Source organism: Cygnus olor, chromosome 24 (assembly GCF_009769625.2).
Source record: "Cygnus olor isolate bCygOlo1 chromosome 24, bCygOlo1.pri.v2, whole genome shotgun sequence".
Classification (NCBI taxonomy): domain Eukaryota; kingdom Metazoa; phylum Chordata; class Aves; order Anseriformes; family Anatidae; genus Cygnus; species Cygnus olor.
Window position 1 is genome coordinate 1382313 of NC_049192.1, and position 27643 is coordinate 1409955.

Here is a 27643-nt window from a genome sequence, read left to right on the forward strand (position 1 = left end):
AAAGGCTGGCTTAAGGTGGTTTGGATAGCTCATTTGAAAAGCTTGTGGTTAAGGTACCATTTTCCAGGCCTACCTTTGTTTGCATGGGTGAATTGCAGCAGCCCATGCTTTGCAGTAACCTGGGCTGGAGTTTTGACATTTCAGAGCAGCCTGGAGCTCAGCACTGCTGGCTCTGGCACGGTTGGTGTGCGGCGCTGGTGGGCTTCCCAAGAGTTGTCACCATGCAGTGCCTCTGTTCTGCTGCTGCTGGGCCTGATTTACGTGGGGAAGGAAAGTCTGGAGGGAACTAGTGGGAAGATAAACTGAACAGCTTGGCTGCATGGAGACTGGGGACAGCTCGGATGGGTCAGAGGGCGGCTGGTCCTCCCTGGCGTCAGCAGTGCAGTTTCTGATGGAATGAGCATTAAACTGACCTGTTTGGCTTAGTGCTCTTGGGTTTGACTTTACACCAGACCGAAGAGGCACCCAGCTGCAGGCGTTCAGCCAAGGCTCACAGGATTGCTGTGTCCATCACCCGCAGCCTTGCCCGCCGAGCGGTGCACAGGGAGGTACCTGAGCTGGCTGCGCGTTTCCTCTCTTTCTCTGAAAATCGCTTCAGTGTTTCCTTCCACTTCCCCTGCTCAGCTGGCCGAGACAGGAGGAGGCATCTTACAGGAGGAGGCATCTTACAGGAGGAGGCATCTTCGCAGCAGGCGCAGGAATGTGGCGTTACCGCATTGCTGAGCGGTGGCTCAGGGCCGGCACGCCCAGCCCTGCTCCCTGCTCGCCAAGGCCGCGGGCACACCTAGGCAGAGGCGGATGCGGAACCAACACTTCACATTTTATAGCCTTAGGGATAGTATTTTTTTCCAGCTCTGTTGTGTACCATTTCTCTGAGCTCCTGAGCCTCAGTGCCCGTGCTGCTCGGTGTGAGGACGGGGAGGTAGGTAGCATCCACAGCACAGGCACAGGCGCACGGACCCGGAGTCGTCCGGCGCGATCAGCTGAGCCCCTGGCAGCAGGGCAGGATGCGATGTTGGGGTTGAGTCAGTAAAGTAAATAGCAAAGACTCAGAGCGAGTTTTTTTCTGAGTATTGGCTTAGACCATAAAAACAGTTCGATAGAACAAGAGTTTGGGGGGGGGGTCTGCATGGTTTGGGGGATTTGGCAAGGTAAATGCGGAGCTTTCCACCTCTGGCTCCAGGTGCAACACAGCTTGTGAGAGGTGCCTGGGGGCACTGGGGGTGCAGCGAGCTGCTGGGCTGGGCTCCCCAGCGCACACATGGAACAGCTGCCAGTTTAAACAGATGTTAGAAACTGGAAAAAAAAAAAAAAGAGAGAGAGAAAGAAAAGAAAAAAAATGGGGCAAGAAAAAGCCTCTGGTGCTACCTCATACTTGTTGCTGGCATAGTAAAAAAATAAACTTATGAGACTGTTTCCATTAATACTGATGTAAAGCAGCAGTGACCACTGAGGTGTAAAGCATAAGAGAGGTCTGCGTGAAGTCTGAAGCAGGGAGATGGGCTGCTGTCATCAGCTGGGCGTGAAGCTATGGGTCTGGCTTTTCCATGGGCTCCCAAGGTGATATTAAATCCATCCTGGTTTGATAAATACAGAGTGCCTTTGGAAATCCTGGCACTTTCCTAGGTACCCAAATGAAAATTGTTTCTTAGAAAATTTGACTCTTCTTTGACTTTTTTTACAGTTGGTTAGTTTATGGTATTACATTCTGTAGATAATGTAAGCTGAGCTTGAGAATTATTTTGTGCCTTGAGGAACTCTGCTACCGGAGGCAGGAGAGGGTCTGTGAGCCCTGTACAGCCCCGTCTCTGTACTCAAGGTCGTCTGCAGGCTGAAGCCTGCTATGTGAATACACAGTGCAATTGTAATTCACACAGACATCCCTGATCAGGCTTTAAATTGCCGGGTTCAGGCACTGATAGCGGCGCTGCCCTGTTGCTGTGGGGCTGATCCCGCTACACAAACCCACAAAACCTGCCCTAGAGGGTAGGCGCCTTGCAGCCCTGGCACTGGTGTGAGCGGGTTTCAGGCAGCCTGGTGATGTCCTGGCAGTGCCCACCCAAACCCCAGGCACACCTCAGACATGTCCCATGGCTACAGGGATGTGTCCCGAGGTGCTCGCTGCCAGCTACCTGCACAGCCGCTTGTTCATGCTGCTGTCATCCCGGTCCCAAGTGACAGCTGTCTGCGGCGGTGCGCCCTGTCTGGGAGCTGTCCGGAGCTCCCTGGGAACTGGGTGGGGATGCCGGCGGATGCCTGAATCACGCCTTTATCGTTACTACACCCACAGGCACCTCTCTCCCAGGTGAGGCAGCCATCTGTTAAAAACCGAGGGAGGACGGAGGCAGCTCTCAGAGGCTGCTGCGACTGCGGGTCAGCCGCAGGTAGCGCCGGGGAGAGCCCTCGCCGCCAGCCAGGTATGTGGGGATGCCGAGGGGACTGGGGACGTTGTGGGGACTGGGAACGGGGCTCCTCGTCACATCAGGAAGGTGACAGGGGAAGCTTCTCGACGAACAAGCATGCTGGTGGCTGTTCCCACGTGCTGTCCTGTGGGGCTCCCCGCAGAAACCCTGCGGCATGCACTTCTCTGCAGCATTTCTACAAGCCCGAGGCTCCCGGCCATCAGGCGCTTTGATCTGGAAGCACAAGAAGGGTGGGGCTGGAGGACAAAGCACAGGGCAGGGTGGCTGCCGGGCTCATCACCGCATCGTCCCTGGCAGTGCTGGCACCGCTCCCTGCCTGCTGCGGTGGCTGTGCTGGGTCTGCGGCTCCTCAAAGTCCCCAGGAGCCGGGCAGGCAGAAATCAGCTCTGCTGGGGGCGAGGAGCTGTGCCTACCTCTGTGGTTCACCTCTGCAATACCATAAAGATCCAAAGGTAGTGTCGGGGTGAGAGGGCTGTCTTTGCACAGCTTGGGAGGATCCTGGGTATGCTTTGTGAGTCCAGAGAGAAGCTGGGATTCTTTGTGTGGGTTTGTTTTGCTGCACGGCCTGAGGGGCTGATCTTCCTCTGTTATTCCTGATTATCACCCATGCTGCTGTGTTGTAGGCCAATTAAAATTATCTCACCGTAGAAAAGTAAGGAATATGAAGGACCCAGGCAGAGGTTTAAGCTGACATTTTCTGCTCGTTTTTGCTTATGCTGCATATTCCTCCTTAGGTGTGTCCTTGTCCTTGCCAGTATGGAGTCTCGCTGCCAGCTTTGGCCATGGGCATTATTTCTCCTCCTGGGTAAGGCTTGCCATACAGTGTTTCTAGAAAAAATGGTGGAAAGCTGACTAAATGTTTGCTGCCTATTGGAAATGACCTTTCTCTTTTAATTGGGGTTGTATATGAGTAATGCAGTGAGTTATATGGCCTAGAGCCTCCATGTGTACCATGATTTAAGCGAGGTGGGTTTATGTACAGCTAAACTTCTTGCAAAGGGAATTGGAAAATTAAGTTTATTGATGAGAAGTGAATGATAGGAAGTATATGAGGCTAATAAATGCTGCTAGAGTAAGTGCTGTATTAGTAGCAGTATTGTGGCAGCAACTGGGAGAAAGGTGTTCAATTACAGTGCTGGTCCTTTGGCAAAAGGCTTCTCTCTGACCTGAGCGTCCTGCTTTAGGGGTCTGGAGGTAAATGGGGAAAAACAGTGTGGGCTGTTCAGCACAATGGGCAGGGAACCGAGCATCCCTGAAACCCAGACACAGGGGATTTTGGGTAGGTGTCATGTCAAGGAGGAGTTTCAGAAGTAATAGCTAACAGAAGGTGTTTTAAGTGCTTTGTACTTTTTAAAACAAAGGCAATTCAGGGGCTAAATACCCTTGTCCTTTCTGGTGTGCGCATTTGTGGCTTTGTCCCATGCACGACCTGGTAGCTGATCTGTTGTGGGAAGTGGCAGGGTTGCTGGTTGATGACCGCGTGCCACCCTGCCCCAGCCCCAAGTCCTCTCCTGCTGTTCCAGCCTCTCTGCGGCTGCTGGGCGCGCAGCACGACTGCTCCAGCGGCGCCTGCTACCCCCCCGGGGGGGATCTCCTGCTGGGACGAGTCCAGCACCTGAGAGCCTCCTCCACCTGCGGCCTCACCAAGCCCGAGACGTACTGCACGCCCCACGGAGAGGTACGTGCTCCTCCCACCTCCGCGCTCCTGAACCCCGCGTGGGGATGCTAATGCCTTTACCTGTCCTTCCTGCCCTTTACAGTGATGTCTTTAACCTACTTCAGGTATTATTCCCCTCCTGATCTCGTGGGGTCACTGCACAGTCTGTCGTGTCCCCTCCAGCCCTGGCGTCCTCCTCTGTCCCCTTGTTAGAGCAGAGGAGCTGAGCATGGCTCATGGGAAGGGGCTGTGAAGGGGCCAAAATGGAAGCTTTTGCATCCAAAAGAATCCCAAGCCTTCTGATCCCCAGCCTCTTCAGCTATAAACTGAACTCATATTTCAGTTGTCAAAGTGGGAGCATTCCAGGTCTTTCACTGGAAAAGCTGCTGAGCCGAGCGGCTGTTTCCAATTCCTCGGTTGTGTGGGGGTAGGAAGTCGTGCTCAGGGGATAGCATTGCAGCCAGCTGCAGATTCCCAGGCTCCAAAGCCACCATCAAACTCGGAGTTTATGGATAATTCTGTAGCATTTTAAGCTCTGTTCTCTGCCAAGGGTGATGTCTGTGACATGAACACTTCCTAAAGCCTTTCTGTGTTGGTCTGGAAATGCAGCTGCAGTGGGGGGAGCTCAGAAAGGAGTGAGTTCAGTGCAGGGCAGGCAAGAAGGGATTTGGGAGGGTGCTTGGAAGAGGTCCTCAAGAGGAAAGGAAATGGCAGACCTCCATGAGGCTCTCTACAGTGAAATCCAGCTCAAGTGGGTCAGCTTTCTTCTGCTTTAATTCCCCCTAAACCTGAAGACCCAGGTGTGGCAGCGAGCAGATGTGTTGCAGAGCTGGCGGTGGTCTCGCTGGGCTGCAGACCTCCTGCTGTGTGCGGCTGGGAGCTGCTGCTTGGTGTGAAGCTGGGGCAGCTCCCTGGCCAGCGGGTGTGAGCATCATGTCCCCTGGCTCCTCTCCTGGTGCAGTGCTTGGCCTTTGTCAGGCCTGGGAGTTGCAGCCAGGCATCGCCTCCGCTTGGGCTCCCAGTGGCTCCCCAGGAGCAGGGCTGGTTGCTCACCTCCTGGGCAGAGCACAGAACCCCCAGCTGCTTCTCAAGGGTGGGGAAAAAGGCAAGCAATTATTTCTGGTCTGACTTAATTTTTTTTTTCTTCCTGGTTTCTGTTTATACTTAAGCAGAATTGTGTGTGTAATAACTACCAGGGTTAAAAGGATTTTGGAACAATTAACAGTGGTATGTTAATTTGGATTCACCACTTCTAGCTTTAGGGCCTTTGGGCACCTAGAGCCTACACATATGTGACCCTTTCCTTTACTGGAATCAGAGCCCCTCACTTCTGTTCTGTTTTGCAGCTGTAATGGCTACTGCAAGTTATGGATACTCCAGCTCCTATCTTAGCAGAAGGAGAAATCCTCATGTATTGAACACTTCACAATTTAAGCAAAAATTAATCCCCTGAACTCACTTTTTCCTTTTCCCATCCCATGGAAAGTGGGACATTTTATTTGTTGACTCTTCTGACTTTTTTTGTTACACGTCTCGCTCATGATTTGGTGCCAAATAGGTACAAATCTGGAGTTAGTTTTGCAATCTCAGCAGAGGGCATGGGATGAGGGGTTGCTCTGGCTGCCGATGCCCCCGTGCCAGCTGGCGGGTGTGAGCTGTCTGGCCCCGCCGCTGGCCCCGTGGCCCCCCGGGTGCTCTTTTGCAATCCTGCTGGGCCGCTTGCTGCGGGCACTGATTTCAGCCCCTGCTCCATTGTCTGCTCCAGCATTCTGGCTCCAGATCCCTCTAACCTTTATACTTTGCACTACCGATTGCTCCATGCCTTGGCTGCGGGCTCAGTCTAGCGAAAGCCAGGAGAGACTTGGTATGGCCATTTATAGCACAGGGATTGCGGCGATGATTAGAAAAGTGATGGGGGGCGGAAACCAGGCAGACCAATGGAAATCACTTAGTGCTCAGGAAATGACTGTTCGAGTCAGCGGGGAAGCAAGAGGAAAATGGAAAATAAAAGAGAAAAATAGGTGGCCCCAGATTTGGAGTCCTAAAGGCACTGATGTGTGTGGAAAGACTCCCGAGTGAGGTGTGATTCAAGGCCCGGTTAGCTTATCTCTGTATTTAAATGCTAAGCATAGTGCTTTGATAGCAATATGGGCAGCTAACCGCCAGCCGAGGGAAGGTGTGGTGTGGTTTTCACGCGGATTATCAGGTTCCTGCCCTGGCTGCCCCTTCAGAGGACAGTGCGAAGGCTTTGTGCTGCATTCGGCTCTGCAGCACCAGCGCCTTGGCTAGTTATTGCTGCATGAGATTGTTTCTCAAGAGATGCTTCTGTCCTCTGGGCTCCTGCAATGCTTTTAGCCTAAGGACTTATTTCAGAACTAGAAAAGAGCTACAGACTTTTCTGGTTGTTTTCTTAATTTGGAGGTATCCAGAGCACCCTCCACATCACTGTGAAATCTTTTGTCAAAGAATAGGCAAGATAAGGAAAAAATTGGTTTCCTTCTGTTTGTGTTGCTGCTCTGCTTCCCACTTCCCAGAGCAAAGCAGTTTGTGTCCATGTGGCAATTACGTGGGTCCTCACACCTTGACCCCGGGAAAGTTGGGATATTAAAATGTTGTTTGCATAAGGTCAAGGACTAAGGTTTTCTGCCTTTTCTCACCTGCTTTTCATGGGCACGTGGTGAATGTGAGCAATGAAGGGCGAGAATCGCCTAGAACACTCGTCATGTTGTGATGAGAGACTAGCTGGGTGAGGATGCGAGGTGGCAGGCACCAGATGAGCCTAATCCTTGCACGACTCAGTGCGGGAATGCAAGACCACCAGGCGGTGGCAGGGGGCTCCTCCTGGTGCTGGCTGGCAGGGCTGGTTGGTAACATTTCTCCCCATTGTGTCTAAGCACCAAGTTGTGTTTGGCTGCTTCCAAAAATACAGGGCAATGCCTGAGAAAGGACGTGAAAATGTGTTTAATTCTAATGCTTCTGTCTGCCTTATTGCTACCATCTGCTTGCCACCTGCACGAGCCTGGCCTCGGTGCTGGTCCAGGCCGTGCTGCCCGCTGGGTACTCCTGCAGGATCCCTACGTGTGCTGGAAGAGTGGAGCTCACACTAAAACGGCCCTGTGCCCCCCAGCTCATTTGCTTTTTAGACCCCAGTCGTGAATCAAACTCAAGTCTTTTGCACAGAAAAAAACATCCTCAGAACTGGGAAATGACTGTGGTCAGATGGGACCGCAGGGGGTCCACCTGCTCAATGCAGGGCTCCTGGTGTAGGGTGTTGCTTCTTAACGTTGCGGGTTCGCACCGAATAATTTGTATTCGTGACCCAGCAGAGGTAGCGCAGCAGCCATGGCTTGCTGCCCTGTGCTTATCACATCCTGCTCTGGCATCCAGACACACCTCGTTCTTGGCTGCAGGGATGTGTCTCTACCTGCAGTGAATACAGAAGAAAAAGGCAATTTCCCACTTCTTTCCTCCTCTGCCTCCATTCTCTGTATCTTTTTTTGCTACACAAGTGCAAATTGCCACATATGCTCTGAGACATCACGTCATCCCCTCGCAGACAAGCTGCAGAGGCAGCCGGGCCCCAGCAGTGTGTGGAGAGCTGGGACCAGCTCGTGCAGTATGGATTTGCAGACTGTCATCCTGGCAGGTTTTAAATAAAGCTTTTCTGAGGGGAGATGATGCGAGAACAGACTGGGTGAGGAAAACAGGCACCCACATGCTTGCTTTTAAGCAAGAGGAATGAACTTCCTTTTCTTAAGCCTCAGGCATGGGATGTTTGTCCTGCTCCTGCCAGCTCTGTGATCACCTCTGAATTTGGGGGGTGCCGGTAAAACCAGCCGGGGAGACAGAGCTCAGTTCATGTTTTAAGCACAACCTCAGAGCGCACGGTGTCACTTCTGACCAGCCGAGCAAGGAGGTGGCGTGGGATGTTATGGCTAACACATCCACCTATGCTTCAAGCTGAAGCACGGTCCAGCTTTGCAGATCCAGATTGTTCACTGAGAAGTTTAGCCACGATGATGTCCATTGGTAACCTCTACAGCATCTTCCCATGGGAAGCATATGGAGCACTTACTGCTCTGCTGGCCTGGTGCGGAAATATTGTGCAGCTGGTGCCAGCAGGGAAGTCAAACGGGCTGGAAAAGGGAATTGCATAACTCAGCTTTAACAGGTGTCCTTGTTCCCAACATAACTTCTTGCTGCCAACCCTATTTTCAAATAATGCTCTGTCTCTCTGTGTGCACACATATACATACAAATTCCTACCACCTTCCACACTGTCCCCAAATAAACCTGGAACAGCAGTTACTGTCCCAGCGCGATACTAATCGTGCAAGACCCCATGAGGTCCCCTGTGGGAGGCAGCGTGCCAGGAGCCCGACTGACACAGTGCCTCTGACTGACACAGCCCTGGGACAAGAACAGGACCTCCAAGGTCTCCACAGCGATTAAAGGTTTTCATTTCATGACTGGACAGAGGCAGCTTCCCATATTTGCTGATGAGTGACTTCAGTTTATTATGGGTTACGTGCTTCTGCCAGCAGGTTATGTTTCAAGGGCTCTCAACTCATATTGAAATGGCAGCTGCAGCTATGTAAAATACTTTGGTCAGAGTCCATCAGCTTCAAATTGTTTGAGGTTTTCTGCCCCTGCATGTGTGGGGAGGGGAAGCACGGGAGGTGAGTTGGTGACTGGTTCACAAGGTCAGAGCAGGAGAGCAGCAAAACCCTGAAGCAGAGTTGCAGGGGAGGGGACAGGCAAGGGCTGCACATGCAGCCACGTCCCTGAGCTCTGCAAAGTGTCCCAGGTGTGCCTGTGGCCTTCGCAGGTGGTGGTCACCTGCAGAGATGTGGGTTGTTCCTCTCGTGCAGCACGTCATGCACGTGCTTTGCATCCCGGTTTGCAGTCTTGGTCTGCTTTTCCATGTAATACGTGGACATCCACAACAGCTGGCTGTTCCTCTGCATAGATTATTTTTCCTTCACCATTTATTTCTAAAACACGAATCTGTTTATTCTCAACGCGCTAGCGTTTTCTCTCAAATGACCTTCTCATGAGCTACCTTTCAAAAGGCTGGAATGAATTTCCTGTGTTCTCAGGATCTCAGTAGCCCGAATTTTGGGTGACTATAAGGGTAGCGTTGCAGCTTTGAGGTGCCGGAGGGCAGCTAGCAGTTTCCAAGCAGACCTACATTTTCTTTTGCTTTCCTATAGCCCTTTCCAGCCCTGCATCTGATAGCTACTAGAGATCACGCCCCTTCTTCGTGCCGTGGTAGCACTCGGCCTGCGGTCTTCGCTGTTTGGCAGGGAGGGGAGGAGAGACGGAGAGCCAGGGCCAGGGGCTTGGTGGCCAAGCTTGGACCGTGCCCTCTGAATTTCACTTTCTGTCACGTACTCCCACGGCCCTGGTCTATTCCTGGCAAGCCCAGCTCAGATGAGTCTACTGAGGCTGCTGCTCTGCTGGTGAAAGTGAGGGGGAGAACTGGGGAATGATGTGCTCCTGGAAACTCTCCCCTCAACCCGGAGCTGGAATGTCATTTTTGGTAATTCCCTCTGTCCCAAGGAACTTTGAGACACATAGTCACAGTCAGTAATAGTGAATTCTTGTGTTGTGCAATAGAGGAGTTTCATAATATGCTCAGAGTACATGAAATGAGTTTTGTTTCCAGTGTTAATTTTAGACTTAATAAAAATTGGGGCAGGGGGAGGGGGGTAACAACACTCTTTTCACACTCAGGTCTGTGGCTGTGGGAGGAATTTTTTTTTTTTGTAATTTTTTTTTCACCCCTTGGCAGGGAGTGGAGCTGGATCCGGCCTGGGCCCTGGTGCTGTGGGGCTGGCAGCAGGCACAGCCCGTGCAGGGGTCTGGGATGTGCTGGGAGGGCCCCATGGATAAAGCAGGGAAACCATGAATTGGCCAAGGTTTTTGCACTGAGCCCAGCCCCCAGGCTAGGCTGGGTGTGAGCTCCATCCTTACTTAGCTCTGTGTTTAAGTGTGATTGCAGCTTTGCTGCCAGCTCTGCTTCGTAGCGGCTAGGATGTGTTTGTGTCTGTGGCCCTATGAATGGTCTTAATAAGTACGCATGAGTAACTCCTAATGAATAATTTAGCTGACATTGACCTCTCCCCTTGCAGGAAGCCTTCCTCCCCCCTTCTCTAATCACAGTCAGAACCGTTGTGAAGTGTAATCATTATTGGCAATTGTTCGCTAGATTATTTCTGTGGATAATTGCCGTAGCTTTCCTGACACTCTGCTGCTAGCAGTCATTATCTGAAATGAATTCTTCTGACTGGATCAGATAACGTTTCTGATTTTATTGGCAGAGCCAGGAGGAGTTGGTAAAGCCAGGGAAATTGCATGATTATATAGTCTGAAGTCTCTCTGTTTGCTTACTCTGCAATATTGTTATAAATATTGTAGTTAGCCAACTCCTGTTCTGGGATATTTATAGACTGAGAACATAAAGAGTGGAAAATATTATGGAAACAGATCGGTTTACGCTGAGGATCTTCTCCATGCCCAATGCAGTGCTGAGAGGCTCCCGGGCCTGGGCAGGGCGCTCAGCTCGGGGGGTTGCCGGAAGCTGAACCCAAACCGCTCGGTGCCCAGGACCCCCCAGCTCTGCTGCACCCCCAGCCAGCACCCATGGATGGGGACAGGCACGGCCCCAAGGGCAGCCTAGCACCCAGCGCGGTACCAAGCAGTGCTGCTGTTCAGAGCCAGCCCCAGCTCTGTATGGTTTTGTGTGGGAGCAAACAAACAGGTAATTCTGGACAGTTGTCCCGTTAATTTTTCTTTAAGTTAAAAAAAAAGTGTTGATGAATTTGAGTCCCTTTTTGTAGAAATAAGAGACTCGTCTGACTTAGATGATCCTAGCTCAGGAGCAAGGAAATATGAATAAACTGTGAATCGACCTTTTCATGGTTTAAAAGGGAAAACAGGAACCTTCATCCCACCACGCTTTCTGGGCCACTGCCTCCTGCTGCCTCTCCCAGGCACAGATTTCTCCCCAAACCCAGCGCGTGTAGAATCATCAGCTGGAACGTGCTCATTTGTTTAAGCAGCAGATGGGGCGATTTTAACACGGAGAGGGGTACAAAGCACTGCTTGTTGCCCACTGTGTGGCTCTGCTGCTGAAAGCCGATTTCATCACTGGGGTCCCAGATACACCCGCGCCTCCGGTGTCATCTCACGCCAGCCCCGCGGCCCCAGGTCCTCGCAGTGGGGTGTCGCGTTGCCGTCCCAGTGACAGCTGCTGTGCCTGGTGCCAGGCATTCCCCTCCTCTCCCACCAAACCCAGTTCCTCCAGGACGACCTTTCCGCACCGTCCTGGCTGATCCTGACACTGCGGGCAAATGCAGTTCTTGATCTTCTCCAATTTCTCAGCCTTTGGGATGCATCAGGGTGAAATGCGTGCCCCACCCCTGCATTTGGGAGGCTACTTCACAGCTCTGGTGCCTGACGACTTCAGCTTCCAGCCTAAATGATTCACATCATTTTTGCTTTTGGGACAATGCTGCCCTAGGCCTAGTGCAGCTCACCGCCCGCCTTGGTGTGCAGCCCGGGGACCCTTCCCAGCGGGCGGCATCTGCTCTCCGTCCTCGTGGTGCCAGGCAGGAGATGCTGAGCGCCCTTCTCGTGCCTCCCCTGCTGGCTGTCCCCTGCCTGATGGCCACCACAGCTTGGTGCTGGGTGCTGCAGCCAGGGCTGTCCTGCTGCGGGGCTACCGCAGGCTTGGCCATCATCCGCAGCTACACCGGCCCCCGGCACCTTCCTCTCCCCACCTCAGCTTCACCTGGAGGGTTTCCCTATGTCGTGGTGCCCTCGCCCAGCCGATCTCCCTGCTCTGTGCCTGGCTCTCCCCTTGGCCAGGTTCTGGACCTTTCCTACTCTGTCCCGTCTCTTGCTCAATCTCCTTTCTGCCCCTTTCCGCGTGTTTCTGAGGCCGCTCATGTGTCGCGTGTACCCGGCAGCCGTTTGGAAGCACCGGCACGGCGCGTTGCTTGGTTGGTCAAAACCAGGGATTTGTTTGCTCCCCGGGGACCCTGTTTTCTCCAGTCCCCGTGTTCCCTGTGCCACATCTGTTTGCTCCTTGAATGACTTGCTTAAGTGAAGGGCTGAACTTTGAGCCACTCGACTTCCACCCGCTGACTTTTCACCCGCTGAGCTGTTTGCTGCTGCTTTGCTCGGAGGGGAGAGTGCAGAGGGGCCGAGCCCCACGCAGGGTTTTGGATGCGAGAGAAAGGCCTTTCTGTTAGCCCAAACAAACAGCCTGCTCAGCCCTGTGCAAAAGGCATGCTGGTGCTGAAAAGCTGCAAAGAGCTTTTTATCACGAGCTGTCATTGTGGAAAACAGGGGGGTTGGTTGAAAATGACATTTTTTTGGTGTTTTGCCAAAAATATGTTTGAGTCAAAACATTTTGGTTTTGGTTTTTAATACTTAAATCCGTGAGTTGCTTTTTTTATTTTATTTTATGGGGAGTGAGGGAGACCACTCTGGTCCTGGGCATCATTAGCCATGTTCCCCAGGCCTCCAATAGCTCAGCTCCATCGATGCTGTGTTCTCCTTGGTTCAGTCCCTGCTGCACTGGGCCCTTGTCCTGTGCCAGCGGGGCCTTTGGTGGGTCCGTGCCCGGCCGGGCTCCCACCCACCCTTTCTCCTTTCAGTGGAACATGAGATGCTGCAGGTGCGACTCCCGGCTGCTGCACTCTCACACGGGCACCGCGTCGCAAACGTGCTGTCCTCCGCCGGGCGCTCGCGGTGGTGGCATCCCAGAGCGGTGAGTACCGGCCCCCGGCAGCGGTGAGGGCAGGCGTTGAGTTCAGTGGGATGGGGGAAATAGGCATCTCAGCTTGGGCAGCAAAATGTTTGTTTTTTTGTCTGTAGCCTGCATCTCTGAAGCTGCCTTTCTGTGTCCGCAGGCATGGAGCGCGTCTATTTGCAGCTGGATCTGGATGAGAAGTTCCAGCTCAACAGCATCGTGCTTGACTTCAGGGTCTGTATGCAGCAGCACAGCTCATGGGGATGTCACGGGTGATAGTGGATGGGCATTGCTGGCTCTCAGTGACATGTGGGGATCTCAGTGCATGGCTCCCCCCAGGCTCCCGATAGGAAGCAGGCCAGCAATCATGCCCCATTCCCCCTTTCCCCTGTTCCCCTGGTGTTTGGGAGGAGCAGAGCAGGGTGGTGGGCTCCCATCCTGCTGAAAAATCCTGTCCCCCAGCCCCGCGTGGAAGCCAGCTGGGGGCACGGCCTTACAGATGTGCCTCTCCCCACTGCTGCAGTCGCCGCTGCCCACCGCGATGCTGATCGAGCGCTCCACCGACTTCGGCAAGACCTGGGAGGTGTACCAGTACCTGGCCTCCGACTGCGCCGCTGCCTTCCCCCACGTCCCCCGGGGCTCCCCCGAGAGCTGGGGGGATGCTCGGTGCCAGGCGCTGCCGGCCCAGCACGGGTACCCTGCGCACGGGGGCAAGGTGAGAACTGGGGAGGTTTGGGAGGTTGGGGAAGGGACCCAGCAGATGCCTGTGCCCTGCAGTGTGACCCTGGGTCTGGGGAGGGTGGCCAGCATGATGTCCTGGAAACATGCAGATGCCCAGAAATCTGCAGGTATTGCACCTGGCGAGGGATGGAGTTGGTGTGCATCCAGCACTGCTAGGGGGGAGCTCCTCTGAGAGGAAAGCCCTGCTCTGTGGGCTGCGTTGGTTCCTGCAAAACCCTCTGGGGCCTTTTCCCTGCCTTAAGTGGTGGCTCTGCAGAGGAGGCAGGTCTGGAGCACACATAGCCTCACTGCCCAGGGCAGGAAAGGACAGCACCCTGCTTTTCCTGTGCTTTAACTTTTCTCTTTTTTTTTTTTCTTTTTCCCCCTTCTAAGGTGAAATTCAGTGTCCAAGATGTGGCATCTACCATTACTACCTCGTACAGCCAGGCCGTCAACGGTAAGCCAACAGCCTCTTTTATGTCTGGGAAGGGGAGGGAGGAGGCAGCTCGTGGCTATTCTGAGGCGCCATGGAGGGCACGGAGCCGTGTTAGGCCCTGCCGGGGAGCAGCTCCTCTGCAGCTCCTCTGTGAGCGAGGCCCCGAGCTGCTGCGTGTCTGACGGCTGCCCTGGCACCTCTGATGTGTCGAGGAGCAGCTTTGGGTCTTTGCTGATGATTCAGCCGATGCTCTTTGTGCCGACGCTGGCATCTCCGTCACTCCAAGCCCTCCATGTGCATCGTGAGGCACTTCTGCTGTGGTGCCCTGGTGCCTGCTGCCCCCTCACATCATGTCTCTGTCCCTAACAGAGCTGGGGCAATTCACCAACCTCAGAATCAACTTCACCCAGCTCCCGCACGTCATGCGCCAGGGCTACCGCTCGCCCAGCACCTTCTACGCCGTGACGGAAATGCAGGTGCTGGGAAGCTGCTTCTGCAATGGCCACGCCGACCGCTGCGCCCCTTCGGGAGACCCACACACCATGGTGAGCCTCGTGACAGAGAAAAGCCTGGGGATAGTGCCGTGGTGTCAGACCCTCCCTGAGCCTGGGGGGAACACCGGGCTCTGTCACCCACCCAGGGGTGCTCCCCAGGAGGCTGTTCGTAACGGGGGGAACGCTGCCCAGTTTGCCTGCAGCAATGGGGTGGTGGCCGTGACACAGCAGTCTCTGTTACCCCAGCACAAACCCATGTCTCGTATGGGATGGAGGTAGAGGGGTTTCAGTTAAGGAGCTCAGTGGCTGTGGGAGTTCATGGCTCTGGGGGTACCTGCTGCACCTGCACTGGGTCTCCTGGCCTGGCAGGGCACACGCAGAAGGCTTCAGCAGGCTCCTGCACCTCCAGGAGGGCTCTCCAGCACAGGTTGTTCACTGTTGTGGGATTGTATCACCCCAGTCTCTGCTTGCCCTCTTCTTGAAGGTGTTTGTCCGTGGGCAGGTGGTGGGTTGGGAATTGCACTGTCTCAGAGGATGAGCAGCAGCGCATCCATGGTGCCGTGGTGGGGCTGCCTGGGTGCCGGAGCCCCGTCTCCACCTGGGGAGCTGGGCAGGACCAGGCCAGGCGCGGCATTGCTGGAAAGGCAGCAGGGCAGCGAAGCTCAGACCCGAGCAGATGCTGCCTGCGAGGTGGGGTAAAGCCTGGTCTCTGCAGCAGGTCCACGGACGCTGCGAGTGCCAGCATAACACCGCCGGCCCCCACTGCGAGCGCTGCGCTGCCCTCTACAATGCCCGCCCGTGGGCCCCTGCGGAGGACAACGACCCCCACGAGTGCCAGCGTACGGTGACAGCCTTTCCCCTTTCCTCTCCCTGAACACGAAACATCTCTGCAAAATGCCTTCCTGGAGTGTTGGCATAGGCTTTGCTTTGCTGGGGCTGTGGCCAGGCGATGCCAAGGGTGCACTCGTGCTCCCCCACTCTGCCCAGTGGGCCCCAGCTCCATACTGGGGCGCTTACTGGGTGCCAATGCACCATGCAGGGGACTCGGGCACCCTCTAGTGACAGCGTGCCCTCCGCCTGCTGGAGGGTCTTGCACGCTTCCAGCACCAGATGGGCTGTTTTGGGGTTGTTTTAGGGTGCAACTGCAACGGCCACTCAACCTCATGCCACTTCGACCCGGAGGTTTTCCGCAGCAGTGGCGGGGTGAGCGGGGGTGTCTGTGACAACTGCCAGCACAACACGGCGGGGAACAACTGTGAGCGCTGCCAAACTAACTATTTCCGCAACCAGCGGCAAGATCTTGCCCACCCTGAAGCCTGTCTGCGTGAGTGCCTGGTTAACGCCTCGTAGTGCCCTCCCTGAGCCCCCCCCCCTACTCCCTGGGCTCCTCTGCCATGCCACTTCTCTCATGTTTCCAGCCTGCGAGTGCGACCCCGATGGCACAGTGCCGGGCTCCATCTGCGACCCGCTCTCGGGGCGCTGTGTCTGCAAGGAGAACGTGCAGGGCGAGCGCTGCCACCTCTGCAAGCCGGGCTTCGCCCAGCTGGCCCACGCCAACCCCATGGGCTGCCGCAGTGAGTACACCCCAAGGCAGCCCCTGCTTCCCACCCGCCTCCTCCCTCGGCATCCTCAGCGGCTCTGAAAGGGCCGTGCTTCCCAGCCAACGCTGCTTTGGGGTTTCCCAGACAAAGCCCTCTTTGCAAAAGCTTACAAAGCTCCTTGCTCAGGCTGCAGCCTGTCTCCAGTACACATCTGGCCACAAGCAGAGGGAAAGCAGAGCTCAAGGCTTGCAGGAGGCTGTGTCCCCTTCCTGAGCACCTCCCTGGGCGTGGGAAGCTGCGGGGATGCTGCAGGCAATACCATGCGGGCGAGCCGGGCTGTGCGCAGCAGAGGGCAGCCACGGCTCGGCTCCAACACGGTGAGCTGGGCTGGGGACACGGAGGACTCTCAGGCTGCTGAGTCTGGCTGCAAGGCTCGGACGGGCACAGTGGTGCTACAGCAGGGATGTGTCCTTTGTGCCAAGCTGTGCTGCGAAGGGAGAGGAAGGAGAGCACGTCTTGGGCAGCACCTTCCCAACTTTGTGGGAAACCGGGCCGCTGCTCAGCACCTGATTTTGATCCAAGGAAACCCTCCTCGTTTCAGGATGCTCCTGCAACGTGCTGGGAACACGGCAGGACATGCCCTGCGACGACGAGACGGGGCAGTGCTCCTGCCTGCCCAACGTGGTGGGCACCGACTGCGATCAGTGTGCGGCCGAGCACTGGGACATGGCGAGCGGCCGGGGCTGCCGGCCCTGCGACTGCCACCCCGGCGGCTCCCTCAGCACCCACTGCAACCAGGTACCACTGCCACCGTGCCCCGAGCACCCTTGGGTGGTCACCAGCGGTCTCTGCACTTATTTTCCTTTGGAAAAAAAAAACAGCAGTATTTACTATTGATTTCCCTGCCTGGTTTCACACACGCACCTGTGAGCTCACTTTCTGTTTTCATTTCCAACTCTGCAAGCACTGCTCTGAGGGACTGTGGGGAAAGGGGACGAGGCTGCCACTGCCAACAGGAGCTGTGTCCCCGCTGGGCAACACCGCGGCCCAGGATCGCTCAGAGCATCAAAAGCGCCTGTCCCATGGCTCTGTCTGCCCCGTCCCACCTTTGGGAGCCTCCACAAAGGGGCAGTGTGTTTCCTAACACATTCTGCTCTTGTTTTCTTCCCATTTCCTAGAAGCACTATGACAGGGTATTCAGGAAAGTGAATGGAGGTGGTAATTATGAAGGCAAGATTAAGCCATTTTAAAAGGCCTGGTATTTATTTAGTAAGGAAATCCTAATAAGAGATCTTCACACAGGCAAGGCAAGTTAATTATCCTCATTTGTCAATGCAAAGCATGTGTGTCACTTCAGTCTTAATAGACAGCTGGGAAAATTAAAGCTAAATGTAAAAATGCCTTGACAAAATCTAAGAGCCAAAGATAGGTCCAAACAGTGCAGGGAGGAGACCTGAGCCCACAAACTGTTTGCTTGTGGGCGATGCCTTTGTCTTGGGAACAAAAGCATTACTTGGCTTTGCAGTGCCCATGAGTGGAGGCTTTCTGCAGATCTGGCCGCATGGCTCTGTTCTTTGCTGAGCCTGCAGCCACATCCGAGGGCACGGGCTGAGGAGAGGAGTGACAGCAGGTGACAAAAACACTTCCTTCCATCTCGCCCCCTCTGTACCGGGGAGCAGTGCTCGCTGCTTTGCCCCCGCAGAGAAGCCGCCTGGGGAACAAGCTGCTGCTTTTGCTTCAGGTGCTGCTTTTCTTCTGCTCTGCTTCATCCCTCTCCCTGGGCACTTCTCCTTGGCTGGGAACTCCAGGCTAGGCAGCCCTGTGGCTTTCCCTGCCCCTAGGTAGGAGACGCACACTACTGAGAGGCAACGGAAAGGCCGGGGAGCGGCTCAGCGCTCCCAGCTGCGAGTGCTCGGTGCTGCTCACGTCGCAGCTTGGCTCGCATTAGGGACTGGATGGTGCTGAGCGCAGGAGAGCTGGGTGGCCGCAGCCTCAGGCCCTGCCAAGCTGCTGGCACCTGGGGAGCTCAGCAGCAGGGCCTGGGGGGGCTGGAGCGAGGTGTGCCACCAGTGCTGGGGGGCTGGCAGCGGGACTGTGCCTGGGAGGTGCAGGGAGAGCTGTGGCTGCGTGTTCCCGGGGTGGGAATTTCATCGGCAGAGGGTGGGAGCTCGGGCACTGGTGCTCGCCAGGGAGCTGAGCACTTTCTCTCCCAGGAAAGTGCTCAGGGCTGGGTCTCCCTGATGGTTTTCTCCTTCCCCAGTTCACAGGACAGTGTTCGTGCAGAGAAGGCTTCACGGGGCGGACGTGCTCTGCCGCGCAGCAGGAGCAGGCCTGCCCAGACAGGCACTATGGAAACGTCAGGGTAGGGTGCACAGGTAGGGAGCATCGGTTTTGGTTTGGCCTGGTGTTTCGTAGCACTGTGAAATCACGGCTATTCTGGAAGAGCAGCACCCAGCCCATGTCCTGACATCAGCATTTTCCACACTATTTTACAAGAGCAGCCCCCCAGCTCATCCCTGTTGCCCTCCACGTGTCTCCTCCTGGCAGCTGGGGCAGGACCCTTGGTCAGGGACTGGGCGAGCAGCTGGGTTAGGGGCTGCTCCGTCCCCTCTGCCCCACCACCTCCATCCCAGGCACTGCGTGGTAGGATGGACTGCACGTTGTGTTGGTGTCCGGTTATTGGGATCTGATTTATTTCCATTTTCCCCTTTCCACGGCCTTCAACCCTCTCCTCTCCACTTTTATCCCCCAGAGTGCAACTGTGACTTCCAGGGCACGGAGGACGTGGGGTGTGATAAGTCCACTGGCCGCTGCCTCTGCCGCCCGGGCGTCACCGGCCCTCGCTGCGACCAGTGCCAGCGGGACCACTGCAGCACCTACCCCAGCTGCGAGCCCTGCCACCCCTGCTTCCACGTCTACGACGGTGACATCCAGCGCCTGCGCCTGCGCCTGCACCAGTCTGTCCTGAGCAACTCCAGCGTGCTGCTGCCCGGGGGCACCGGGGGCTCCCGCCTGGGCCCCCGCCTCTCGCAGGCAGAGGGCATGGCGCGGCAGGCACAGGGCATCCTCGGCCGCTCCCCTGGCACCGAGCAGGGCCTGGCCCAGGTGGGCAGTGCGCTCGCTGCCATCAGGTAAGGGACGAGGGATGTGCTGGCGAGTCCCTCCCACAGCTGGGGGGAGGTGCTGGCTTCTCCATGCATGCTGATGCCACTCCTTGCACCAAACTGCTGGGCAGCTTCGGCTGGCAGCAGCGTGCCCGGTCCCTGCAAGGCACCCAGCATGGGGAGCTGTAGCCCCGTGCCCCTCTCTGCTGGGGCTGGGAAGTGGCTGCTCACCATGTGCTCACAGCATCCTGGCATGAGAGGGCCCTGGTCTGTGCCTGAGGGTGGTTTTCTCTCTACTCAAATTCACGTTTTCTGCTTTTTCTTTCCCAGAGAGCAGATGCAAGGCATCAACCCCAACTTTCAATTTCTGGATGTGACTGCCTCTCTATTGAGCGAGCTCGAAGCCCTCAACAGCAGCCTGGTTATTATTAACAACCAGTATCAGAGCAAGAAGACCCAGTTTGAAACCAGCCGCAGCACAGATCTGTCAGGTACAGCGCTGTGGCTCTAAAATCTCTTAATTTGCAGCCGTTAATTTACCTTGATGTGACTGCATGCCTGGTGGTTTCCCACCGGCCGGGTGGAGGAGATGAAGTTTTCAACCCTCTGTCAGCCCAGGCACAGCAAACAGATCCTCCCTCCCTCCCTCCCTCCTTCCCACACAGGAGATGCTTTCTGCCCAGCCTCTCGCCACTGACCGATGATTTTGGGTTATTTGCTGTGGTGGCTAGGGCTGGGCAGCTCGGTGTGCAGACAGTGTTCCCGTGTCCTGCTGGGGCCATGTCCCTCCCGGCCAGCTCAGCTCCGTGTGCCGGAGCACTGCCACTGCCACAGCCCGGTGGGGGACAGCAGAGGGGGTGTCACGGAGCTGAGCCCAGCAGAAGGGGTGTCACCAAGCCAGGGGGCGGCTGCGGCAGTGGGGGCTGTGCACAGATGGAAGGGATGGAGAGGTGGGGAAGGGAGCCAGGCAGTGAGCTGTCAGGCGCTTAGAAGAGCTAATTAAGCCCTGCGATGCTGCTGGTGGTAGGTGGCCATTAAATCCCTGCAGCAGCTATTTCTCTCCGAGTGCCTTGTTGTCTGCTGCCTCCCCCGTGCTGAGCTGCAGAGCGTGGCCGCTGCCCGTGGGGGTTTGCAGCCAGAGCAGGCGCGGAGGTCTGCGCCCTAACCGCGGGACGGTGGCTGCGCAGGAGCGGTGGAAAGGGTTCAGGGGGACCCCTGTCCTGCCCCAGCCGAGCCCTTCTGCGCTGCAGAGCCCGGCATCAGCATGGGCATGGCTTTCGCTTTAGTTTTGTTTCAGTCTTGTGGCCCCGAACCAGAGGTCAGTCCTTCAGGAAAGCTCTGCAGCTCAGTGTGAAGGAATGGCTGAAAGGCATTTGGAAATAAAAGGAGCTTTTTGTTTGTGCCTTAGTGACTAATCACTCTGGCTGTGTCCCCCTCCTCACCGTGCACACATCCACTCGCAGCGTATAGTCAATGCCTTCCTTAGGTAGCTCTGCTGCATTTATGAGTCATGGAGGCATCCGTGTCATTTAGTGCTCTTATTCCTGCAGGAGCCTTCCAGACGATCAGATCTGCTTACCAGACGTCCGCCAATGCCAGCGGCCTCGTCGCCGGCGCTGCCGCGCTGCTGGCACAGTCCAGGGAGAACCGCAGGAACGCCGCGGCGCTGGAGGGGGCGGCCAGCGCGCACAGCGCCAAGCTGCTGGCCCTCAGGGCCGAGGTGGCCGTGTCCCCCAACCTCACCCCTGCAGTGAACAAGGTGAAAGCACAACGTGGGTTTCTGGCTGTGCGTGTCAGGTCATCGAGGGGGCCTTGTCGTGCTCAGGAGGCAGAAATCCCATGCTGTGGTCAACCCACTCAGCGTGGCAGAGTCTTTGCTCAGAGGGACTCAGCCCAGTGGCATCCTGGCAAACTGCTGCTTTGGGATGTCAGGGGAGAATTGTCTGAGCATCCCCCGCCAAAGGAGAACAGATACCGAGTGTTCCCCTGCCCCCTCCCAGACACGCGCGTTTTCCTCCAAAGACTCTCACGTGTCAGTTCTCGTATCTCAAAGACCCACTTAATTTCTGGATAAGGTTTCTTTTCTTTCTCCTTCACTGCTTTGTTATTGCCATGGAGATCCATTTCAGTGCCTCCTAATGCACGGTTGCTGTGGAGACCACCAGCCTCCCCTCTCTGCTTTTCAGGGCACCAAAACGTTCCCAAGCCATCAGCTGGTGCTGGTTCTTGCGCTGGCTCCGGGCTTGCATGTGCCCCTGCTGCAGTGCCCCCTCCAGTGGGTGGCAACTTTAGAAGATGCTGGGCAATTAAAGCCGTTGGTGTCAGGTCTTCTCATCCCGTTCTCTCCCTAAAATCAAATTGCAGCAGTTGGATGTGATTCCCCTGCCACGAGGGGAAGAGTACCTGTCGTGAGAGCCAATGAAATGTTTGCTCTGTCTTGCACTGCGTGAGCCATTGCTCTCCACACGCCTAGCCCTGGTGCCCTTCGTGCATTTGTGCTGTGCAGCGTGCTCAGGGCTGGTGCTGGCAGCCAAGGTGCTTCGGCCACTGCCGTCGGGTGGGCTGGCTCTGTCTGTGTCCCTGGGTGAGCTCCTGCTACACAAGCCTGCCACGTTCTCCAGCTCCCTCAGTGAGAGTCTGTGGAAATGATGTCCCCATGGCATGCTGGTTTGTCTCCGCGAGGTCTCACCCAGCCGGCTGGGTGCCCTCAACACCCTACTGCTCTCATCCCTCTCCAGATCTGCGGCGGCTTCCGAGTGGAGAAGTGCACTCCTGCCCAGTGCGAGGGGCTGCTCTGCCCACGAGACAACGGCACGGCCTGCGGGGCCGGCCTCTCCTGCCGCGGTGCCTTCCCGCGGTCCGCCGGGGCCCTCGGCATGGCTACCAAGGCCGCCGGGGAGCTGGGCAGCCTGAGCGCGCGGCTGCGGGACACGGCGCAGCTGGTGAGTGCGGGTCCCGGTGGGATGGCCTGGGGGGGCAGCCCGTGGCAAAACGCACAGGCTCAGGGCTTGGTCTGAGTCTTGGTCTTAGGGGCAGCATCAGAAACACAGCAGTGTTTGGGAACGAGATTTCTGCTGTCTCTGCCTCTCCTTAGAGGGTGGACCCAAGGAGATGAGGTGTCCTGAGAGCACCTCGCTTTGTATTTCCAGTCGTGCAGGTGGTCTGGAAATGTCACAAGGAAGCCAGAGCCTGTCCTTCTTGTGGTTTTGGGATTGGCATGGCAGAGGGGGTAGGGATCCGGAAGCATCGCTGAACCCACAGGGATATCTGAGCTCTAGGGTTTTGTGCAGCCTACAGTACGTGTGTTCGTGCTGTTGCACATTTTTGCTACAGCCTCGGAGGGCTTGCAAAGATCAAGTGAGTTTTCAAAGTCATTCAAAATCCATTTCAAATGTGTTTTATGAAGCTAAATAGTACTGCCCCTCTTTGAGAGTTTTCCTTTGCAAATCCAGCCCTCGGTCTTTAACATTTGCAATTCTTTAAAGCGGTGGCACGCTAAAAATGGGAAATGGTGGAATTGCAAAGTGCCCTGTCCAATTCATTCAGGGTATAGGTAGAGCTGCTGGGATTCCAGGTCAAGTAGAGGCAACTCCATCAGGATTTTGTTGTTTGCAGATTAAAACAACGGAGACATCTGCTAATCAGATTCAGAGCAATGTCCGGCGGCTGGTGGAGCAGATGAGCGTAACAAGAACCCAGATTGAGGGAGACGTGCGGCGCATCCAGCAGTTCATCCAGCAAGTGCGAAACTTCTTGTCAGGTAGCACTGACAAGCTCACCCTGTGCCTGTGCAGGTTGGCTTGCGCATGGAAAACCTAATTTTTACAGTGATGTTATGTATGAGAACAGGGTACGAGGGAATCAGCTGAACAGCTCACCCTGGTTAGGCTCTCAGCTATCCAATTTATCCAGATTGCATTGGTGCCTTGCTCTGCCACTGTGCCTCTTGCCATCCACAGGGCCTGGGGACAAACCTGTGCCCGTGGCTGGTGCTCTCCAAGGGTTTGCAGGCAGCACTGACCATGATGCAGAGAAGTTTACCAGCAACCCTCACTGACTGCAGGGAGATAAATGGACAGATCTCTGGAGCAGACTGTTAATCACACGAGAATTCCTCATTGTCCTATAAACCAGTGGGATGACTTATTGTTCACAGACAGATTGTAATAACATAATAGGCCTCATGAGCATTAGCTGAATAAGAAAATCAGGTCATTTGGTGCTGCCTGGTGTTAATGATGAGTGAAGATATTTCTGAGCTAATCACTGGGCTAATGTCCCTTGGGCTTTGCCTGCTTCTGATTCCTCAAATTTATTAACTTTTATTTGTGCAATAAAACAGGCTTGTGTTGAAACACAACCTCATGTACTCAGCGAGGTCTACCTGACTCTGCTCTGGGCTTAGCCATACTTTTTTCCTTGCCAAATTAAAGGCAGTGTTTCAGTACTTTCCTGGAAGTTTTGCTGGTGTGAATGAGAAGTTCACATCGAATATAAAATGGTTCTTATTTTATTCTGTGTAGTAGGGAAGCTTCTCAATACTGAGACAATTTTTTGTCTCACTGTTTTTGTGTTTATTTTATTTGTCCTCCTTTAAATACAATAGAGTCCTGGAAATCTGTAACAGTAATAAATGGAAGATTTGGTTCAGTCTGAAGTTTAAGACCCTGAGCAAATCTCCAGGGTGAGCATCAGGAAGTCTGAAGCATCAAATGTGCCAGAGAATGCTGACCAGCATGTTGAGGGCATGCCATGCTGAGTGGTAACACAGAGTCAGGCTGGGAAAAGATGTCAGAAATGTTATTTAGAATAACAGAAAGAATCACAGAGCATCAACAGGATGCTTAAACCCCCTGAAGATAGGGTACAAAACTGGATTAGGCAGCAGGAATGAATCCCATCCCTATGCACCAGAACATAGAGGAAAGGAATGAAAAAGGGCAGAGCTGGGTAAAGGGTTGGTACTGCTGCTCTGCTCACCAGCTTGTCCTGCGATGGAAGCTGAGTGGGGGGACTGAATTTGGGGTGGACCCCGGCAGCTGTCTGAAAGGAAGAGGCTGTGCGTGTGAGAGCATCCACAGCTGGGCATCTGCCTTCACCCTGCCTTGTGTTTGCACTCCTACCCTCACCTCTCCTGCTTCTGACATTGTCCGTCTGTTTGCCTGCTCTGCAGACAAAGACACGGACCCTGCTACAATCCAGGAAATCAGTGAGTTTGTTCTCTCGCTACATCTCCCCACGGATGCTGCTGCAGTCCTGAGAAAAATGACTGAGATCCAAAATTTGGCTACTAAACTGCAGTGCCCAGAGAGCATCCTGGCCCAGACAGCCGAGGACATCGCGAAGGCCAAGCAGCTTCAGCAGGAGGCAGAACAAGCCAGGTCGGTTTGCTTGAAGGGCTTTTGGCAGCTTTGGCAGCTTTGAAGGACTTTTTTGGTCACTCAGCCAGAGTGAATGAGGTGATTCTCAGGATGAAATCTAACTTGGCTGGAGCTGGACTGACTTACTTTTAGCCCAGAATCTTCTATGTATGTAGAGTGGCTAAGAGTGACTTTGCAATCTCTACAGACACTTCTCTGCTACCCCAATACAAATAAGAGTCTGGCTGCCAATGACAGAACTTATTATGGATACTAAAACAAGCAGGTCTTTACCAAAAGTAACAGAGGCTTTTCTCTATCTCTTGAGCCCCTATGATGGGGGATGACAGGCTTGCTCTGGTATTACTTGATATTGGTGACCTACATCCTAATTGCATAAGAGAGCATGAGGGGATTAAATGGGCTATTTGTTTTCTGGGTGAAAGTTGGAAGGATTATCCCATGGCCCCTTAAAAAGCAATTACAGAGTGCCCTTGCAAATTTGGAGCATCTGCTTTGTCACGTGTTGACTTGCAGCAATATCCCAGCGAGAAGGTTAGCGGGATAAGTATGTAAACTCCTTGATAGCATCTGACACCTGCTTAGCCTGCTGGAAGTGATGAGACAAGGCAGTCTGCCTTTCTGTGGGAAGCTCTGTCACCTGGTCGGAACAGTCCCACTGCTAGCAGAAAAGTATTCACTGAAACTGGTTCAGTAGCTGTTGCTTCCGCTTTAATACTTTGTCTTGCACCACTTGCAAAATAGGTGTTTCTAGAACATTTAAAAGAAGGCTTTTCTCTCTCCTTCTCAGTTCATTTTCTCTGCTGGGGGATGTGAAATGGAAGTCACACTTCTCTTGAACAGAAACCTGCTCTGTGGCAGATTTGTATGGTGTGTGTGGACTGCAGCCTTCTCTGTTACAGTCCTGTCTTCTGCTTCTCCAGCTTATTTTGCCTCTGCCTCCTTGACCTCCAGTCCATGCAATTATCTACACTCACTCTCAGCTGCTTTCTGTGTTTCCCCAGGAACCGGGCAAATGCCGTGGAGGGAGATGTGGAAGAGGTGGTTGGGTATCTGAGACGAGCAAACACGGTGCTGCTGGAGGCCCAGGGGGCTATCAGGGGCTCCAGTTCCTCACTCCGGTTCATCCAAGAGCGTGTTGAGGAAGTGAGTAGTGGCTGGTGACTTCTGAGTAACGGTGCTGGGCCCTGCTTGCTGCTGCTCTGAAACTCCCCAGCTTGGTAGAGGCCTGGACCAGCGAACTGGAGAAACAGGGCTTTTTGTGTAAAACCCCGTCTTCCTGCATGTCTCATTTGCCTGCTTCTCTGAGTTCCAGCCATGGTCCCTGATGGAAGTCCCAGGGACAAGTTTGGGACGTGTCCACCAGGCCGCATAGCTGCTCCCTGCATGGTGCAAAAAGCGTTACAGACGGTTCTTGGCTGCAATTTCCTTCTTGACGTGTGGCGCTCTGCTTTCAGATCGAGGCCGTTCTTGGCCCAGCCGAGAGGAACGCGCAGGCCGTGGCGGAGCAGCTGGCGGCGCTGAGGGAAGGGCTCCGGCAGCTGCAGCAGGCGGCGGGGCAGAACCGCCTGCGGGCCAGCGACGCGCAGCGGGTGGCGGCGGCAGCGGGTGAGAAGGCCGGCAGCGCGCAGCAGGTACCGCAGCCACGCACGTGCTCCTGGCACGGCACAGCCGAGCCAGCTGTGTCCTGGCACGTGTCTGGATGGGGCAAGGAGGCCACCGCCCAGGCACTGCCCTGTCGCCTCGTTCACCTGGTGCAGGATCCAGCTACTGAAGTTTTCCAGGACCTTTCTCCATCTTGCTGCCTTTTGCTGAAGACTTATTAGCTTGACGTGAGCTGGCAGTGCGCAGTTGCAGCCTAGAAGGCCAACTGTGTCCTGGGCTGCACCAACAGAGGGGTGGGCAGCAGGGGAGGGAGGGGATTGTGCCCCTCTTCTCTGCCCTTGGGAGGCCTCACTTGTAGTCCTGCATCCAGGGCTGGGGCCCAAGCCATTCCATGGTTCTGCTCTCTGCCCCACCTGAGGTAGAGGAGCTCATACAGCTGCTGGTCAGCATCACTGTGAGTGCACTGCAAACTGTCGTGCATCTGCATAGTAATGTTATCACAGAGCTCGAGCACAGTATCTGTTTAATATTTAAAATGGGTTCTATCTTTTTTAAGCCAATTCGACATTGGAAAATCCCATTTCCACCAGTTTATTTGCTTATTTGCTTTTCCAGTCTTTCCAACAGGTGAAACAAATGTACGCTGAACTGAAGAGTAGGATGGAACAGAGCCCAGCGCTGGGAGGGCAAGGCAGCCGGGTGCAGAGCATAGACCAGGAGGCAAAAGATCTGTTTGAGGAAACTTCGGCCATGATGCTTAGGATGGCAGGTAAACCTGTGAACTCAGTGTAATGGTCTCATGCACCTGGGGAGGGCTTTTGAGTGCCAGAGGGTAGTCACGTTGGTTTTTTTTTTGGTGCAGGAGGGAGAGGGAGGCTTAGGCCGGGGAGGAAAACTGGACATGACGCCTTCCTCTGGTTGTGATTTCACATTACCCTTTCCTGCGCTCTCTCTTCAGCTTTAGAGACAGAAATTCAGGAAAGCAACAGAGCCTTGTTGTCCAAGTCAGCCAGGCTGTCAGGCCTGCAGGAGCGGGTGGGCAGGATTCGGGATGCCATCAGCAAGCGAGTCGCCTACTACGACAGCTGCTCCTGAGCGAGGCGGTGCCTTCCTTCACTGCACACACTGGCTGGAGTATTTACTCCCGTTTTCTGGCTGCAGTTCTCATGTTCCTAACGTCTGCATATTTAGCAAATGGAATTTCTGTCCCTCTGGAGAGGAGCTGCAGTGAAACCATGGAGAGGTTCACGTTGGACAGACTGGCTGAAGCTGCCTGTGCTCAGAGGAAAGGGGCAGAGACATCCATCATTAACTGCAAATAATGAATACGTCTGCAACGTTGTTATTTCCAGAAGGGTTTATAACCACCTCCCCCCCCCCCCCCCCCCCCCCCCCAAATTCTTTTTCATGTTTTAGCCAATTCAAACTCTTGTAGCAGGATTTCGCTGTTCAAATTAAAACCCTTGTTTGGGGCTTTTCACACTGCAGTTAATCTTTACAACTTGCCATGGCTTCAGTACT

At 54.8% G+C, this 27643-nt stretch overlaps 1 protein-coding gene across 1 annotated transcript; it reads left to right on the plus strand.

The window, feature by feature from the left end:
* The first annotated feature begins 1841 nt into the window (after positions 1-1841).
* LAMB3 (laminin subunit beta 3) lies at positions 1842-27609 on the plus strand. Its single transcript, XM_040536006.1, is given in 24 exon segments — positions 1842-2417; positions 3158-3228; positions 3947-4101; positions 12747-12789; positions 12792-12863; positions 13002-13075; positions 13365-13556; positions 13955-14018; positions 14367-14542; positions 15210-15330; positions 15627-15815; positions 15910-16065; positions 16634-16830; positions 18293-18407; positions 18785-19163; positions 19467-19627; positions 20687-20895; positions 21875-22078; positions 22752-22896; positions 24310-24517; positions 25522-25663; positions 25975-26151; positions 26738-26891; positions 27081-27609. Coding segments are annotated over 23 exon segments (3519 nt in total). The 5' UTR covers positions 1842-2417; positions 3158-3179; the 3' UTR covers positions 27218-27609.
* The last annotated feature ends 34 nt before the right edge of the window (positions 27610-27643 follow it).